This window comes from Misgurnus anguillicaudatus, chromosome 12, assembly GCF_027580225.2.
Source record: "Misgurnus anguillicaudatus chromosome 12, ASM2758022v2, whole genome shotgun sequence".
Lineage (NCBI taxonomy): Eukaryota > Metazoa > Chordata > Actinopteri > Cypriniformes > Cobitidae > Misgurnus > Misgurnus anguillicaudatus.
The window spans coordinates 33079721-33099666 of NC_073348.2; the positions used below are offsets into that span (position 1 = coordinate 33079721).

Here is a 19946-nt window from a genome sequence, read left to right on the forward strand (position 1 = left end):
GATAACTGTAAAAAGATCTGTGTAGAGAAATACACTTGCATTTATAAACCAAACAAGCGTGGACATTTTGATAATATATTACTAAATATGACAGGATGGTTCATACTCTACCTTCTCCAAAGCTCTCACCATGTTACTATTCTGCCAGCTGTCAGAGATATTTATATTTGACTATTCTCTTGAGTGTGGACTAGTTCATAGTACAACCCTTCTCCCTAAAGACTTGTGGATGGAAGTGTTATATTATAAAGAATATGAAAAACATAGGGGACATGTGGGGATACAAGAGAGATCAAAATGGGGAACTCAAAAAAGGGGCTTATTTTGTCTTATTATGTAAAAAATTGCCAACTAAATGTAAACATGCTTCTGCAGTCTTTTTGCAATTTCTGTTTGGCCTTGCTTGGTCAACACCATAATCTGGTCTACTGATACTCATAATATGCAATAAATCAATAAATCAAGAGACCAAAGGTAATTTTTTTCCATTATAATGTTAATGGAATTATCACTACAATCTATTGAAAGCATACATGATCACAGAAAGTCACGTATCCCTAATAGTAAGCAGGAGTCAAACTATTAGCTCATTAGATAGGGTCTAATTATAGGCAGAGGATGTGAACCCCAAAATATCTATGAACCCCCAGAAAGAAGTCTAACTTTTGTGCGCCCATGGACGGGCTGGCTTGAAAATGAAGTATGTTCAGGCGCATTGTTGCCGCATTGCAATTTTGAGGCAACTAAAGTAGACTACGCCATTGACCAACTAAAACTTGGTCTAAAGTCAATTAGTGGATTGTACGATATTGTTTTTGTTATTTAAAGAGTGGATTAATAATATACGCCTATTAACATGGCGACACTGCCTATTTGCGTTTAAAGGGGATGGGAGATGAGACTCTCATTGGTTTATTGCACGTTATGCCCAAAACACAACCATCACTCTTTACAAAAATAGGAACAACCCTTTTAGACTGTACGCTAGCAAAAGTGGATTCAGACACACCTTAAGTGCACTTGCGCCATGCCCTGTAGTTTAGACCATGGGTTTAGATCGTTAAAATAGAGCCCTAATGTTTCTATACAAACATATTTTGTCTAAATAAGACTTGTATCCCCTTATACAAAGCACAAACAGAATACCACCTTACTTATTTAGGGCAATACCTCTCTCCATAAAATATATTTCCATAAAATGCAAATAACATCCGACACCAGCACTGAACAGTACAGTACCATTCTAATTGCACAATACTTTTTTGTAAGGTAAAAAACAGTGTGTTTGTTCATTAAGTGTATTAACAAAGTCCAGAAAATAACATGAGCAGATGAGAAAATTTTATGTAATTTTAGTTTTGTAATAGAATTTAATGGAATTGAATCATGTTAATACATTTCCCATATACAGTTGAGGGATCAAAAAATAGTTTGGCAAAGGTTTTAAAAGTAATTGTTGTAGCTGACGACATAACAAATCAGATATTTGTAATGAACATATAAGTACAGTATATTATTCGTGCAGATAATGAAAATTAACTAACAAGAATATTGAGAACAAAATGCACCACCAACTTTTTCTTACACACTGTAGAAGATGCATTAAAGCCCTTTCGCTTCCTCCTAATACATTTGATCTATATTGTTATATTGTTGTAATATTTTTCACTTTGTTTCGTTTGTACAGATCTTTTATGGATTGCATGACATCTTCTGTCTTTAGAGTGTATATGATGGGATTCAACATTGGTGGTATTGTCTGAGTCAGGGAATTGTTGATTATCCGGACATTTGGGTTCAAGGATGTTGTAAAACCAAGAATATTAACGCTTAAATGTGGAAGATAAAAAATTGCCACTAGCAAAAGATGTGAAGTTAAAGTTTTCATGGCTTTGGTTCGGTCACCTCCATGTGCGATCTTACGCAAAGCCAGAGAAATGCAGGAATATGAGATGATTATGAGTATCAGTGGCAAACAAACCAGAAGACCAAAGGCCAATTTTGTAATCAAAACATTTATGGAATTATCATTACAAGCTAATCTATAGACAGGGCCGTGATCACAATAATAACTATCGACTACATTAGTTCTGCAGAAAGAAAGTCTATTCACCAAACTTACATATACAGAAAAATATGTCACAGAAAAAATCCACATAACCGCTATGACAAGACACATGCTTGTTTTGGTTACGATGGCATGATACCTCAGAGGAAAACAAATAGCGATCAGTCTGTCATAAGCCAGAGCGAGTAATGTTAAAGACTGCATGTTCATGAAATGATATATAAAAAACATATTTGTCAAGCAGGATTCATATAAAACATCCTGATGATCAAACAAAAACATATCTATGAGCTTTGGGATCAAAGCTGAGCTTCCACACAGATCAGAAAAAGCCAAGTGAAAGACTGCGATGTATTTGGCCGTGTGAAGTCTGCGAGCTAAATAGATGATACACATGATAAAAGAATTCCCAAAAACAGTCAGAGTGTACACCAAGGACAAAAACACATAGTAATATTTTCCATGTGGGATGTTAGAAAAGCCATTAATGAAAAAAGTTTTAGGACGAATAAAGGTTGAATTTAATAAAGAGTCGTCTGACTGCACTGAAGACATGATGATACCTGTAAAAAGATCTGTTTAGAGAAATAAACTCAATGACAGAGAAAACACTATATTTAAGCATTTATGAACCAAACAAGCCATTTGGATGCCATTGATGCAATATTACTAAAAAAATAAGTTGACTTCTTGTATGAAGTGAAGGTAGGATGGTTCATACCTTCTCCAAAGCTCTCACCATGTTACTATTCTTCCAGCTATCAGAGATATTTATATTAGATTATTCTCTTGAGCGTGGACTAGTTCATAGTACAACCCTTCTCCCTAAAGACTTGTTGATTAAAGTGTTATATTATAAAGAATATGAAAAACATAGGGGCTACAAAAGAGATAAAAAAGGGAAACCCAAAAAAAAATGGGCTTAATGTTTTCATTTTGTGTAAAAACTCACTGGCCAACTGAATGAAAACGTGTTTGTGTCGTCTTTCTGCATAAATGTATGGCCATGCTTCAGTCAACACCATAATGCATGGTCAACTGAAAATCATAATATGAGATTAATATGAGTATCAGTGGCAAATAAATTAAGAGACCAAATGTAATTATTTTTCCAATATAATTTTAATGGAATTATAATCTATTGAAAGTGTCTATGATCACAGAGCGTCACGCAGCCCTAAATGTAAACAGAAATCAAGTTATTGGCTGGGCCTAATTATAGAGGATATGTATAAAGACTTTCATCCCATTATACAAAGCACAAACAGAATACTGAACATATTATGCTTATTCTAAATATCACAATACTTATTAAGGGCAATCCCTTTCTCCATAAAATATATTTTAATAAATTGCAATTATCATCCGACACCAGCACTGTACCACTGCACTAATGGCACAATACGTTTTTGTAACCAAAAAAGTGTGTTTGTTCATATTAACAAAGCCCAGATCATAACATGCGCAGATGAGAACTTTTCATGTATTTTTTAGTCTTGTAATAGAATTTAATGGAATTAAATCCTGTAATACATTGCCCATATACAGTTGAGGAATCAAAGTATAAAAAACTGGGTAAAAGTTTGCCAAAGGTTTTTAAAGTAATTCTTGCAGCTGACAACATAACAAATCAGATATTTGTAGTAAACATACAAGTACAGATTATTATTCATGCAGATAATGAAAATCAACTAAGACGAATACACTGTAGAAGATGTATTAAACCAGTTTTCATCAGCCCTTTCGCTTTCTCCTAATACATTTGCTCTTTATTGTCTGTAATATTTTTCACTTTGTTTCGTTTGTACAGATCTTTTATGGATTGCATGACCTCTTCTGTCTTTAGAGTGTATATGATGGGATTCAACATTGGTGGTATTGTCTGAGTCAGGGAATTGTTGATTATCCGGACATTTGGGTTCATGGTTGTTGTAAAACTTAGAATATTAATGCTTAAATATGGAAGATAAAAAATTGCCACCAGCAAAAGATGTGAAGTTAAAGTTTTCATGGCTTTGGTTCGGTCACCTCCATGTGCGATCTTACGCAAAGCCAGAGAAATGCAGGAATATGAGACGATTATGAGTATCAGTGGCAAACAAACCAAAAGACCAAAGGTCATTTTTATAAACAAAACATTTATGGAATAATCATTACAAGCTAATCTACAGACTGGGCCGTGATCACAATAATAACTATCGACTACATTTGTTTTGCAGAAAGACAGTCTATTCACCAAACTTACATATACAGAAAAATATGTCACAGAAAAAATCCACATAACCGCAATGACAAGACACATGCTTGTATTGGTTACGATGGCATGATACCTCAGAGGAAAACAAATAGCGATCAGTCTGTCATAAGCCAGAGCGAGTAATGTTAAAGACTGCAGGTTCATGAAATGATATATATAAAACATATTTGTCAAGCAGGATTCATATAAAACATCCTGATGATCAAACAAAAACATATCTATGAGCTTTGGGATCAAAGCTGAGCTTCCACACAGATCAGAAAAAGCCAAGTGAAAGACGGCAATATATTTGGCTGTGTGAAGTCTGCGGGCTAAATAAATGACACACATGATAAAAGAATTCCCCAAAAACAGTCACAGCATAAACCAAAGACAAAAACACATAATAGTATTTTCCATGAGGAATATTCACAAAGCCATTGATGAAAAAAGTTGTAGGACGAACAAAGGTTGAATTTACAGAAGAGTCTGACTGCACTGAAGACATGATACCTGTAAAAAGATCTGTTTAGAGAAACACACCCAATGACAGAGAAAACACAGTATTTATAAACCAAACAAGCTGGACGTCCTTGATGTAATATAACTTAAAAAAAATAAGTTGACTTATTGTATAAAGACAGGATGGTTCATACCTTCTCCAAAGCTCTCACCATGTTACTATTCTTCCAGCTATCAGAGATATTTATATTAGATTATTCTCTTGAGCGTGGACTAGTTCATAGTACAACCCTTCTCCCTAAAGACTTGTGGATGAAAGTGTTATATTATAAAAAAAAATATGAAAAACATGGTCCTCTATGTGGGGATACAAAAGAGATTAAAAGTGGGGAACTCATAAAAAATGGGCTTAATGTTTTCTTTTAATGTAAAAACTCACTGCACTGTGAAAAAATACTTTGCTGCCTTAAAATTTTTTGTTGAATCAACTTGGATTAACAAGTCATTTCAACTTACTATTATTTATCTTGACTAGAGACGAGTTGTTATAACTAGAGGTGAGTTGTTATAACTTATAAAATTAAGATGACTTTTCTCAACTATATTTTATAAGTTGTGACAACTCATCTTTGTTGACATGACTTGTAAATCTGAGTTGATTTAACAAAAAAATTTAAGGCAGCAAGTATTTTTCCAGTGTGGCCAACTGAATGAAAACATGCTTGTGCCATCATTCTGAAATTTCGGCAGAAGTTAATGGCGTTGCTTTGGTCAATACAACAATGCATGGTCAACTGAAACTCATAATATGAGATGAATATGAGTATCAGTGGCAAACAAATTAGGAGACCAAATGTTAATTTTTTCCAATATAATGTTAATGGAATTATAATCTATTGAAAGCGTCTGTGATCACAGAGAGTCACACAGCCCAAATGTAAACAGAAATCAAACTATTAGCTGGGCCTAATTATAGAGGATGAACCCCAAAATATCTCTGACCCCCACAAAAAGTAAATGTTAACGGTGATAAGAGTTTTAATGTTTTAACACAAACATATATTTTTCGAAATGAGACTTGCAGTATTTGTCAAAAGACTTGCATCACATTATACAAAGCACAAAGAGAATACTGAACATATTATGCTTATTCCAAATACCACCATACTTAATTAGGGCAAACCTTTTCTCCAAAAAAATTATTTTAGTAAAATGCAATTACCATCTGACACCAGCATGTACCATGCTAATGGCACAATACTTTTTGTATGGGGAAAAAATGAGTGTTTGTTCATAAAACAAAGCCCAAAACATAACATGAGCAGATGAGAACCTTTCATGTAATCTCAGTCTTGTAATAAAATTGAATGGAACTGAATACTGTAAATACATTGCCCATATACAGTTGACTGATAAACTTTAAAAAAAAACTGGGTAAAAGTTTGCCAAAGGTTTACATTTTTCTACATTTGCTCTTTATTGTCTGTAATATTTTTCACTTTGTTTCGTTTGTACAGATCTTTTATGGATTGCATGACCTCTTCTGTCTTTAGAGTGTATATGATGGGATTCAACATTGGTGGTATTGTCTGGGTCAGGGAATTGTTGATTACCCGGACATTTGGGTTCATGGTTGTTGTAAAACTTAGAATATTAATACTTAAATATGGAAGATAAAAAATTGCCACCAGCAAAAGATGTGAAGTTAAAGTTTTCATGGCTTTGGTTCGGTCACCTCCATGTGCGATCTTACGCAATGCCAAAGAAATGCAGACGTATGAGATGATTATGAGTACCAGTGGCAAACAAACCAAGAGACCAAAAGTCAATTTTATAAAAAAGGCACTTATGGAATAATCATTACAAGCTAATCTATAGATAGGGCTGATATCACAATAATAACTATCGACTACATTAGTTTTGCAGAAAGAAAGTCTATTTACCCAACTCACATTTACAGAAAAATATGTGACAGAAAAAATCCACATAACCGCTATGACCAGACACATGCTTGTTTTGGTTACGATGGCATGATACCTCAGAGGAAAACATATAGCGATCAGTCTGTCATAAGCCAGAGCGAGTAATGTTAAAGACTGCATGTTCATGAAATGATATATAAAAAACATATTTGTCAAGCAGGATTCATATAAAACATCCTGATGATCAAACAAAAACATATCTATGAGCTTTGGGATCAAAGCTGAGCTTCCACACAGATCAGAAAAAGCCAAGTGAAAGACTGCGATGTATTTGGCCGTGTGAAGTCTCCGAGCCAAATAAATGACACACATTATAAATGAATTCCCAAAAACAGTTACAGCGTACACCAACGACAAAAACACATAGTAATATTTTCCATGTGGGATGTTAGAAAAGCCATTAATGAAAAAAGTTGCTGGACGAACAAAGGTTGAATTTCCTAAATCTGACTGCATATTCCGGCTTAGCTGGATCCCCTGCTATCAAAAACTGTTAAAATAAATACAAATACAGAAAATGGAATAAAATGCTTGAAGGTTTTTGGTATAAATATAATGAGCATAAAATATTAATTATAATAAATGAATTATAAAAAATAGAAATTGAGTCATTGCCGTAAAATCAATAGAAGAACATAATACTCTACCAGCTCTGAATCTGCCACTGTCTCACTATTCTACCATCTATCGGACATATTTATATTAGATCGTTCTCATCAGCTTGCCACCTCCTACATGTATAGAGGAAATCTATGCAAGCACATGAAAGCAAAACTGTCACTCAAAGCTCTAAAAGTCAGCAGGTTGCAAAATTATGGTAATTTTGAGACCTTTCCATGGAAATACAAAAAAATATATGGCACACGGATGAAGATGAGTCAGATATCGTGGAAGCTAATTTTTGTATGTGATACAGCTTGTATAAATTACCCAAAATTTCAAAATGATTTTGGAATTCCTTTAATTCCTTAAATTTTTCAACTTGAAATATTTCCAAAATTCCCAAGCTTCGCAACCCTAGTAACTGAACCCTTTTTAGACCTAACCATATATGCATATAAAAATGTGCTCTCACTAAAGTCCCCCTGTACTGTAAAAAATGCAGCATAAACTTAAAATAACTTTTAAAAAAATAATAAACCTACTATTTTAAGTTTTGGCTTGTGAAAAGTTGACATAACTTAAAAAATTAAGTTAAACAATTTCAACTTGATTTTATAAGTTAAAGTAACATAAAAATAAATGTAGACTTGAAAAAAATGCTGCATATTTTTTACAGTGTGACGAGAAAATCAAGCTTTTATTGTTCATATGTCTATGTGTTGTTTTCTAATATGTTTTAAGACAAATAACGTGCAAATTCACTAAAACCATTGCATCATTGAGTATTTTCTCCATAAAATTTGAGCTTTCAAAACCATGGTTTAGTGGACAGTAGTTAGACGATTGCAGCACACGTGCTTCAGCCCTACTTCTGTAATGCTCACATGTGCAGTGTGAATGCTTCAACCTGTTAACAACAAATTATATATATATATATTTATAAAACAGTTCTTTCTGGTTCTCGAATCTGATTGGCTAAGAGCTATACGATATTGTACTGATAACGGCACTGTAACCGCTTCACCTTTCGTATTATTCCGCCACCTAGTGAATGGAGGTCCTAAGCAGGCTCATCTCTGAATGGAAAAACACAGACGCGCTGTTTGAATCACTCTCCGTGTGTGTGTCTCATTAGTTTACTAGCTCATAAATCAGTCTGTGAATCCCCAATCAGAAGTATTATTCCGTCAAAGATCAGCGCTCTTGGATGTTACGTTAAAGTTAATGGGAGAAATGTCTTGTCCAGTGGCGGTTCTAGGCAAATTTCACTAGGGGGGCCAAGGAGGGGCCGGTGTTTTACCAGAGGGGCACACAAAAAATGGCAAGAAATTATATTTAAAGATAATAGGGGTGGTTACAGGAATTAGTTTAAGATAGGACTAGGCGTTATAGTTTAATTAAGAAATATAACTAGTTTTAACAATCATGCCTTACTAAATACATTACTTGTGTGCATTTTGAAGCAAAACAAAAGGCACTGGTGTATTTTAAGATATTGCAAGTTGTTTTCAGTTTGGACAGCTCTTACATTTATTTTAGTCTAGGACTAGTCTAATCCCTTTCCGGGAAACCCGGGCCCCGTAAACTTTATTTTACTTTACAATCATATAAATATGTATTTAATACAAGAGTGAGTGCAGGTGCAAAAGGGGAGCTTGGCTCTTTTCTAAAGCCCCCTAACCGATAATCATGCGAGCCTATAAACTTTATAAAATGCAAACTTTTATAAAGACAAACGTTTGTTTTAGTTTACATATAAACACACATTGCTAGACAATTACAATCAGTATTTAAAATAATATTTATTTTAAATTGTAAACATTTTTATATGTAACATTTAATTAAATTCCTCCAATTGTATGCACGTATATGTAATAGCATAATTACAGCGCTTTTTACAATGTGTAAACTTTAAAAAGTTAGCGAGATGTTGGTTTTACCGGTAGTTGATGAGTAACAGCTGTGAATGATCACCGCATTTAAGCAGCCACGTCACAGGAGAAAAAGTGAACAGTGTCCCAATGTCAAGTCAGCTAGAGTCCTTACCAGTGCCCAAACCTGCATACACATTCACAACATCGGGAGATTGGGGACAAATTCGCCGAGCATCACCCGCAGCCGGCTACAGTGATTGAGAGCGTCGCTCTAATTTGCCCGTGTAGACGTTGCGTCGCATTAGTTCCGCTTTTGGCGCTCGCGTGTAAAATCTAAATAAATTTATACTTTTTTATTTGGTCAGCATGGGGTGGCCACAGGGGTGGCCAGGGACATGTCTACAGAGGCACGGGCCACCCTTGGCCTCCGTGTAGAACCGCCACTGGTCTTGTCACATCGTGTGGACGATTAACACTTGGAAAGAGGAATATAAACACTCGTTTTTTTCTGGAGCTATATTTCTTATCAGAACGCGAAAACACCGTGGAACTGGAGGTAAGCCCCGCAGCTTTTAAATGTGGACATTGATCATTTACTTTATCGTGACGTGACTATTAAAACATGTTATGAGATATCGCCACTGGTATATTTATAAGCAGCATGCAAAAACATCTCTCTGACACTTATAAAAAAACGTTTTGTATAGTACTGACAAGAACAAAGTTTAATAATAATAATCGAGTGCTCGTATCGCGTTAAAAATAAATGAGAAAGCAATAGTAACGTTATACAAGTAGTTTTATTAACTTTTACCTCGCGCCAAAACAATAACAACACAAAAGACACTAAATATGAATAAAAAAACGAGTACAAGTGTGATCATGACACCAAATACTGCTGATTTGATCTCATTTTGACGATCATAAACAAACAAGGCCAACAGGAGAGCCAGGGTATCCCTTTCAGAAATGTAGCCCAGAGAGGGCGGTGGTCAGCGGGGCAAGTGAACACTGATGTCCGCTCATGCTTTGGTTCTCATTTGTACCGAATCTCACTAAGCAAACGTTCAAACAGGCGCTATCTTTACTAATCGACTGCAGATTTAAATATAATACAGATACATTCTCGACTGAACTAATCTTAAAACTACACTTTGTGACAAAGAAACGGTAATATAAAGAAACGGCTTTTCCGTCCATTGAGTTGTTATGAGCTTCAAAGCAGCCGAAAGTTTTACCTGTCATTCTGGCCGCCCTCAAATCCGTGGCGGAAGAAGTAGTTCTCAAACAAAGAGGCTTTTAAAATAACTCCGTTGTTGTTTTCTAGTTTTCTTTTTTCAAACGTGTGCCGTCGAACTGTTGTATAAAAGCAATATCGCTCTCGGAGTCGTGTGATATAGCTCTATATCATCACGGCTGTGATTGCCTCCGGCACTCGGCCTGCGGCCTCGTGCCTCTGGCCTAATCACAGCCGTGATGATATAGAGCTATATCACACTCCTACTCGAGCGATATTGCTTAAATATATATATATATATATATATATATATATGTGGTCCGAGGTTGTGTGAAAAAGTGGAGGTTAGGACTAATTTGCATATTCATATATATGGTCTGAGCGGTACTAATAAGTAGAGGCCGGGATTAATTTGCATATTCATAGATCGGCTAAACACAAGCTGTTTTAGCATGAAGAAATTACTGTCACAGGAACAAAAACTTTTACACATTCTACTATGATGTTTTAAGTGATAACATTATTGACTACAGGGGGGACTTTAAATATCATGAATCTCACAACTTGAAATAGAGGCAATGGCAAAATACACTGTAAAAGGAAAAGCATGCCCTGTACTGTACAATTTTGTTCGCATTTATCATCTGAAAATTCCTTAAGAAAATTTTTTTCCCATCAATTCTCACTTGTTCTTTTACCCAGAATTCAAATGTGAATTTGATGACAGACACTTTGTTTGCACAGATGTTTTGTTCACAAAAGTAATGTGCATGTATAATATTTGAATGGGATTGCAATGCTTAAGGTAAGGAATAAGCAGAATTAAAATTGATGAAATGGGTGTAAACATGTAAACATACCTCCTAAACCTGCACATATCTAATGCATTCAGTTTATTTCTCTCTTTGTTTAGTTCTTTTATGGATTGCATGACCTCTTCTGTCTTCACTCTTCAGGGTATATATGATGGGATTCAATGTTACATTTGTGCCTCTGGCATTTGGATGCATTGATATCTTTAAAGTGGCAACATTTATGCTTGAATGTGGGTGGGAGACCTTCAAAAATTGCCACCAGCATGCAGGTTTAAATGCAAACCATAATACTTTAAAATTGCTGCCAAAATTATTTACATAGTTCTTGAACAAATAAACCATCAGGTTGCAGTCCAAATACAGTAGGGGTGTTTGTCGTGCTTAAAACACAAATTGTGCACATACAATTTTTTTTTTTTTTTTTTTTTGGAGCACTTCATGTTTAATTCTAATCATTTAATAAATGTGTTATATTACATACAGTACAGTATACAGAAAGTAAGCCAACTGTGTTAGTGTTGAACATTTGTTGAATGCTAACAGTAATTTATATTAATACATTTATATCAACATGGACAGTGTCATAATACAAATCTGACATTGTAAGGGATAAAATAAAATTTCTTACACACAAATAAAAAGGGTTAAAAAAAGTTTTGTTCCATTGTAACATTCACTTTGTTTCGTTTGTACAGATATTTTATGGATTGCATGACCTCGTCTGTCTTTAGAGTGTATATGATAGGATTTAACATAGGTGACATTGTCTGTGAGAGTGAATTGTTAATAATCCGGGTATTTGTATTTAGAGATGTTGATAGAGCTAAAATATTAATACTTAGACCGGGGAGATAAAAAATTGAGACCAGCATGAGATGGGAAGTGCAGGTTTTCATGGCTTTGGTCCGGTCACCACCATGAGTGATCTTAAGCAAAGCCACAGCGATGCAAACATATGAGATGATTATAAATATCAGTGGCAGGCACATCAAGAGACCAAAGCAAATATTTGCCATAATTTGATTTAAGGAATTATCATTACAAGCTAGTCTAAAGATAGGGCCGTGATCACAAAAATAACTATTGACCACAGTGGATCCACAAAATGAAAGTCTAGTAAGCAAACCTACAAGTATAGCAAAAATAGTCACAGAAAAAATCCACATAACTGCTATGATCAGAAACATGGCTGATTTGGTTATGATGGTATGGTACTTTAGAGGTAAACAAATAGCGATTAGTCTGTCAAAAGCCAAGACAAGTAGCGTTAAAGACTGCAGGTTCATAAAATGAAATACAAAAAACATATTTGCCAAGCAGGCTTCATATGAAATGTATTGATAATCAAACAAAAACATATCTATGAGCTTTGGAATCAAAGCTGAGCTTCCACACAGATCAGAAAAAGCCAAATGAAAGACGGCAATGTATTTGGCTGTGTGAAGTCTGCGAGCTAAATAAATGACACACATGATAAAAGAATTCCCAAAAACAGTCACAGCATAAACCAAAGACAAAAACACATAATAGTATTTTCCATGTGGAATGTTAGAAAAGCCATTAATGAAAAAAGTTGCCGGACGAACAAATGTTGAATTAACAGAAGAGTTTGAAAGCACAGAAGACATGATACCTGCTCTGCTGCGTTTGTGTCACCTGTAATAAAGATTTGTTTTTAGAATTAGATTATTTAAACTTGTTATGTCTATTCATGAGCACATTAGTGTTTAAACAAATATGACTACAATGAACCAATAACAAAATTTGTCAGAATTACTCATCTTTAAATAATTGTTTTGCATTTCTTATTGTATAATAATATTATTACATTATAACGATGGCTATAACAAAGGTTAACCAAGTCAACAGAGAGACAATGAGAAAACACATAGTTTTTACTTTAACTTTTCCAAGGCGTGCTTCCTGTCAATATAACCACTTTCAAATATCAGACACATTTATATTAGATCATTCTTTAGCAGCAGGTGTATAGAGACCTTCCCCTTTTACACTTGTGGAGGGGGCAGGATGACTATAATTTACAAATAAATAATGTGCTTTCACATAACAATGGATAGATTCAATCTTAATCAAACACTTAAGTGACTTGTACAGTACAAAAATAAGTACATGAAAGGTGTTGGAACAAAAATGTTAAGGACAGTAGACAGGAAGTGAGGTATCACAATATTAAATATAAATGTTAAAATGTATAAATAATTAAGGTATGCAAGAATGACACACTAAAAAGTGATCTTTAACAAAGTCAGGTAATTCAAATTCCTTACACTTTTTATAGGATTTTACAGACAAGGTAGGACAGCTGTGTGAACTTGAGGTGGGTTGCCCGAACTGGGGGGGGGGGGGGTTGTTATGAGTTGATGAAAAAAATTAATCAATTACATTATAAAATGTGAATAATAAATTATTTGTACAAAACATTTAAATAAAACACTAATACATTTGTTTTGTTTTGTTTAATCTGCATGACATGTGACCATTACTGTACACAACACTATTATAAATAGGTTAAAACAGAAATTAGACTATAAAAGACCAAAGTCATTTGGATTTGCTGGATTGAAAAAAAATTAAATGAAAGGTATGTCTTGAAGAAGAAAATACATGGCTGCAAAGCGAGTAAAATAAGCTCTACTATCCACAGTTTTACACTTAGTCCAACATCCTAAATCTTCAGCCAAAACATTCCGTTAATAAAATTATCAAAAAATAATGTTTTATTCAGATTTTTAATCTGTGCGAATTGCCCGTTAATTTAACAGACGTCCCGTGGAAAGTTGCATCAACTCTTGTAAAACGAATTCCGTCCAAAAAGGGCTATACGTTACGTATGTGGTTCAGTTTGTGAAATAGAGGTTAAAGTCTCTTACTGTAGTCTAAGATTAGGAGACTAAGGTCCCTATTTTAATGATCTAAGTGCAGGGTCTAAAGCGCACAGTCTAAAAGGATGTGTCCGAATCCACTTTTTTACTAATTTAACGACGGGAAAAATGTTTTGTGCACCTAGCGCACATTCTAAAAGTGTTGTTCTTATTCTCGTAATGAGTAATGCGTGTGTTTTGGGCATAACGTGCAATAAACCAATGAAAGTCTTATCTCCGATCCCCTTTAAAAGTTGTGCTCACACCATGCCAATTTCCTATTTAGATGGCGTAATTTTTAAACTGAAAAACTAAGCGGAGGAAGAAGACCACCAATTTAAGATTGATGTTAAAAATTGCGTTGTTTTATTTGTATTGAATTTTTATTTTTAAAACACTTGGTTCTTCTTTCAGTCATGGAAGTAAAATTAGCAGGCTTTTAATTGCTGTAAATGTATGGATAGCCTACACGATCAGTGTAATCTATGATAGCATGTGCCAAAAAGAACCGAGCGCATCTCTGTTACACGCACGCATGCAAAAATTTTATTGCGAGAGCATAACAGGGCTGGGTTTCCCGATAACGATTGAACTTAGCACTTAAGAGCCCTTTCTACGAGCTAATTAACGAACATTCGTTGTTCATTTACATGCGTTTCCCAAAGATGCACGTAAAACGATCATTCGCAGCTAGGTTTTAAGTGCTACTTACGAGTCGCTATCCATTTGTCAAGTGCTGAAATGTCACCAATAGAATGACTCGAACTTGTAGCAGAAGCTTGTTTAGGCTAATGATCTTCAGCCGATGTGCACTAATATTTTAATCATATATTTTCATTGTTGTTCAATGACTTTTTAAATGTTTTTATAATTTATTAAATATTATTTTCCGTATTTAGTTCCCACTGCGAAATGCCTTCTGCGTTTCTATTAGATGATTATTATTATTTGTTGTTTATTATCTATGTTTATTTATTATTATGGATTATTGCATTGTACCGTGAATATTTATTTGGTTTCTTTAATTAGATGCCATTTCCCTTCAAAACAATGTTTAGATGAATTATAGCAACAATCGGTATGAACCATTTATCAATTTGCTATACCAACTTTTACCAAAATACAAAAAACTTTTACCAACTTGTACAAAATACGTTTTCCTTCTTTATTAATTTATGTTTAGTCATTTAAATTTGATTTCTCATTTGAATTTTAAATATATTACATATTTAATATAAAATAAACAAAGAACCCAATAAATAAATAAACATTTAAAACATTACATTATCGTCATTGCAGTAGTGGAATTTGCTGGTTGTCCTGCAGGTGACCTTGTAACTCTGTTGTCTTACTATGAACTTATGAATGAACGATTACTCCAGAGCACTCGTAGATCTACGATGATTTTCAAGTGCAACTTAAGTTACGAAGCTTTTGGGAAACAGCCCGTAATTCTAAGATGATTCGTACGATCGTTTTTACGATCTACTTAGCCTTACGATGCTTTTGGGAAACCCGGCCCAGATCTGCGCACAAGGGAACGAAAGAATGCGAGCCCTTTTTAAACCCTCGCGCGCAAAATCTCAATAATAATCTTTTACATTTTAATCCTTTAATTATTATATTTAAAAACATGAATTTGTGTAATAAGCAAATGTGTGCTGTTGTCTCATTTATAGGCGCATATTTCTAACGTGCTCTTTAAATAACAAAAACAATATTGCGCAATTGACTTCACGTTGTTTAAAAAGCAAATGCATTTGCGCCCATTTGTGCACCCATGGGCGTGCTGGTCTGAAAACAAGTTCTGTTCAAGAGCATTGTTGGCGCGTTGCTATTTTTACGCAACTAAAATAGACTACGCCATTGACCAACCAAAACCTAGTCTAAAGTCAATTACGCAATATTGTTTTTGTTATTTAAAGAGCACGTTAGTAACTTTTAGAAATCTAACGCGTTACTTTTAGAAGTCCTTTCTCTGTATTGGTCTTATGTAATATTCTAATTTTCTGAACTACTTAATTTGGGATTTTCCTTAGTTGTCAGTTATAATCATCAAAATTAACGAAAAAAGTATTTATATTATTGAACAAAGTAAACCATTAGGTTGCAGTCCAAATACAGTAGGGGTTTTTGATTCTTATAATTTGATAAATGGTATATTACATACAGTACAGTATACAGAAAGTAAGCCAACTGTGTTAATGTTGAACATTTGTTGAATGCTAACAGTCATTTTTATTAATACATTATATTCATATATTAATATTTTTTATCAACATTCAAGGACAGAGTGTCATAATACAAATCTGACAATGTAAAGGATCAAATATAATTTCTTACATACTGATAAAAAGGCTTGAAATAAAAAATGTATTCACAATTTTTTAATTTCTCCAAGTGTGTTTAATATTTCGTTCCATTGTAACTTTCACTTTGTTTCGTTTGTACAGATATTTTATGGATTGCATGACCTCGTCTGTCTTTAGAGTGTATATGATGGGATTTAACATCGGTGGCATTGTCTGTGAAAGGGAATTGTTAATTATCCGGGTATTTGTATTTAGAGATGTTGTTATAGCTAAAATATTGATACTTACACTAGGGAGATAAAAAATTGCCACCAGCATGAGATGGGAAGTGCAGGTTTTCATGGCTTTGGTCCGGTCACCACCATGAGTGATCTTAAGCAAAGCCACAGCGATGCAAACATATGAGATGATTATAAATATCAGTGGCAGGCACAACAATAGACCAAAGCCAATATTTGCCATAATTTGATTTAAGGAATTATCATTACAAGCTAGTCTAAAAATAGGGCCGTGATCACAGAAATAACTATTGACCACAGTGGATCCACAAAATGAAAGTCTAGTGAGCAAACCTACGACTATAGCAAAAAGAGTCACAGAAAAAATCCACATAGCTGCTATGATCAGACACATGGCTCGTTTAGTTATGATGGAATGGTACTTTAGAGGTAAACAAATAGCGATTAGTATGTCAAAAGCCAAGACAATTAGTGTTAAAGACTGCAGGTTAATAAAATGAAATACAAAAAAAATATTTGCCAAGCAGGATTCATATGAAATGTATTGATAATCAAACAAAAAAATATCTATGAGCTTTGGAATCAAAGCTGAGCTTCCACACAGATCAGAAAAAGCCAAGTGAAAGACGGCAATGTATTTGGCTGTGTGAAGTCTGCGAGCTAAACAGATGATACACATGATAAAAGAATTCCCCAAAACAGTCACAGCATAAACCAAAGACAAAAACGCATAATAGTACTTTCCATGTGGGATATTAGAAAAGCCATTAATGAAAAACGTCGAAGGACGAACAAAGGTTGAATTAACAGAAGATTCTGACAGCACAGACGACATTATACCTGCTTTGCGGTTTTTGTGTCACCTGTAATAAAGATTTGTTTTTAGAATTAGATTAATTAAACATGTTATTTTCACTCATGAACATATAAGTGTGCAAACAAATTAGACTATAGACTATATAGACTAAAACAAGACTATAATGAACCAATAACAAAATATGTCAGAATTACTCATTTTTAAAGAATTGTTCTGTATTTCTTATATTATAATATTCTTACATTATAAAGAATGCTATTACCAATGTTAACCAAGTCCAAAGAAAATGAGAAAACACATGTTTTTTTACTTTAACTTTTCTAAGGCGGCCTCCTGTCAATATAACCATTTCCAAGTAACAGACACATTTATATAAGATCATTCTTTAACAGCATGTGTATAGAGACGTTCCCCTTTTAGACTTATGGGGGGGGGGCAGGATGACTACACTCTAAAAAATGCTGGGTTGTTTTTAATGAAAAAAATTCCTAGTTATTGTCAATCAACCATCTTGAAACAACCCAGCAGTTGGGTTAAAATAACCCAGCAGTTGGGTCATTTTAACCCGGCAGTGTGTTCTGTCCAATAGTTAACCAGCCCAAACAACCCAGCATTTTTTAGAGTGTATAATTTCCCCAAAAAAGTAGAATGTGCTTCCAAATAACAATGGAAAGAAAAATGAATTAATCAAACACCTCAGTGACTTGTACATAAAGTACATGAAAGTTTGATAAGCTTTGAAATGAAAATGTTAAGGACAGTAGACAGTAGTAGATGATAAAATGTCACAGTGCATGCAGGGAAATGGAGTCATGCCCCAGGACCAGAGGCATCACAATATAATATATTAATTTTAAAATGTATTGCAAGGTAGGAAAACGTCTCGGGTTACGAATGTAACCATTGTTCCCCGAGAAGGGAACGAGACGCTGCGTCGCCGAAGCTACGCTATGGGAACACCCTCTGCGTGATTGCGTCTGAAGCACGTATGTCAAATCAGTCCAATGGTCAAGTGACACGTCATAGGCGGGTGACGTGGGAACCAGGAAGCTATAAAAAGAGCACCCAGCAAGCCAACTTCAGCTAAATTGTGCCGAAGCAAGACGAGACAGGGATGCAGGGAGTATGGCAGGGAGACGCAGTGTCTCGTTCCCTTCTCGGGGAACAATGGTTACATTCGTAACCCGAGACGTTCCCCTTCGAGGGAACTCGAGCTGCGTCGCCGAAGCTACGCTATGGGAACGATGTACCAAAACACCATACTACCAAATGCCTGTCTGTGTGTAAAAACGCGCACAGCTTAAGACATGAGCACCTGGGCTCCAGGCGTAGCACCAACATCTAACTCGTAAAACCGAACGAATGTGAGCGGAGAGGACCAGCCTGCCGCATCACAGACATCCTGCATTGAAGCCCCTAGCCACAAGGCCTTAGAGGCTGCCATACCCCGGGTAGAATGAGCCCTGACGGCGATAGGTGAAGGCCGTCCAGTGGTCTCATAAGCCAGAGAGATAGTCTCAACTATCCACTTACTGAGTGTCTGCTTGGTCGCCGGCAGGCCTTTCTTGGGCGAGCCAAAGCACACAAACAGTTGCTCAGACCTCCTCCACAAAGAAGATCTGTGAACATAGGCATCCAGTGCTCGCACTGGACACACCAAGTTAAGCTTTTCCTGATTCCTATCCCTAAATGGGGGAGGACAGAGGGCCTGAAGTACGACAGGTCGTGGCACATTAGTCGGTACCTTAGGCACATAGCTGGGCCTTGGGTACAAGAAAGCCTTAACCATCCCCGGTGCGAATTCAAGGCACGTAGGGGAAACCGACAGGGCCTGAAGGTCACCCACTCTCCTCAGAGAAGTGACTGCCAACAGAAGTACTGTCTTAAGTGCCACAAACTTGACTGGAACGGTCTCAATGGGCTCAAACGGAGCCATGGACAGACCTTCCAGCACAACGGCCAGGTCCCAAGCTGGGACCCTGGGTCGGACTACAGGCCTCAGCCTCCGAGTGCCACGAAGGAAGCGAACCACCAGCGGGTCTCTCCCAAGGGATTGCCCAACCAAAGGAACATGGTAAGCCGAGATGGCCGCCACATACACCTTCAGTGTAGAAGGAGATAACCCTGCGGTGAAATTTTCCTGCAGAAACTCCAAGACTGTACCAATTGGGCAGTTCACAGGGTCATGCAGGTGTTTGCTGCACCAGAAAGTAAAAACTCTCCATTTAAAGGCATAAAGCTTCCTCGTGGAGGGAGCTCTGGAGTGAAGAATGGTCTCAGCAGCCTCAGCTGAGAGACCAGATTCTATGAGTCTGGCCCCCTCAGAGGCCAGACCCACAGTTTCCATAACTCTGGGCGGGGGTGAAGAATCGAGCCACCCGCCAGAGAGAGGAGATCCCTCCTGACGGGTATTTCCCAA

The 19946-nt window shown here is 35.8% G+C and overlaps 5 protein-coding genes across 5 annotated transcripts; all 5 read right to left on the reverse strand.

Annotated features, from left to right (window-relative positions):
* Nucleotides 1-1645: 1645 nt before the first annotated feature.
* On the reverse strand, nt 1646-2623 carry LOC129446843 (olfactory receptor 1468). The gene has a single exon (XM_055208224.2). The coding sequence runs from the start codon at nt 2621-2623 to the stop codon at nt 1646-1648; it is 978 nt and encodes a 325-aa protein (XP_055064199.2).
* Nucleotides 2624-3623: 1000 nt separating this feature from the next.
* Nucleotides 3624-4813, reverse strand: LOC129447362 (olfactory receptor 1468). The gene is given in 2 exon segments (XM_055209049.2): nt 3624-4673; nt 4675-4813. Coding segments are annotated over 2 exon segments (990 nt in total). The 5' UTR covers nt 4813; the 3' UTR covers nt 3624-3821.
* Nucleotides 4814-6229: 1416 nt separating this feature from the next.
* Nucleotides 6230-7217, reverse strand: LOC129446282 (olfactory receptor 1500). Its single transcript, XM_055207236.2, has one exon. It carries the CDS (start codon nt 7202-7204, stop codon nt 6230-6232), a length of 975 nt encoding a protein of 324 aa, XP_055063211.2. The 5' UTR covers nt 7205-7217.
* A 4704-nt stretch (nt 7218-11921) lies between these two features.
* LOC129446343 (olfactory receptor 1E16) lies at nt 11922-12905 on the reverse strand. The gene has a single exon (XM_055207290.2). The coding sequence runs from the start codon at nt 12903-12905 to the stop codon at nt 11922-11924; it is 984 nt and encodes a 327-aa protein (XP_055063265.2).
* A 3362-nt stretch (nt 12906-16267) lies between these two features.
* LOC129446411 (olfactory receptor 1E16-like) lies at nt 16268-17898 on the reverse strand. The gene has a single exon (XM_055207405.2). It carries the CDS (start codon nt 17543-17545, stop codon nt 16547-16549), a length of 999 nt encoding a protein of 332 aa, XP_055063380.2. The 5' UTR covers nt 17546-17898; the 3' UTR covers nt 16268-16546.
* Between the last annotated feature and the right edge of the window lie 2048 nt (nt 17899-19946).

What these genes read in the sequence shown, in the direction of transcription:
- LOC129446411 (XM_055207405.2), bottom strand. Translation starts at nt 17,545, where the DNA reads ATGTCGTCTGTGCTGTCAGAATCTTCTGTTAATTCAACCTTTGTTCGT.
- LOC129446343 (XM_055207290.2), bottom strand. Translation starts at nt 12,905, where the DNA reads ATGTCTTCTGTGCTTTCAAACTCTTCTGTTAATTCAACATTTGTTCGT.
- LOC129446843 (XM_055208224.2), bottom strand. Translation starts at nt 2,623, where the DNA reads ATGTCTTCAGTGCAGTCAGACGACTCTTTATTAAATTCAACCTTTATT.
- LOC129446282 (XM_055207236.2), bottom strand. Translation starts at nt 7,204, where the DNA reads ATGCAGTCAGATTTAGGAAATTCAACCTTTGTTCGTCCAGCAACTTTT.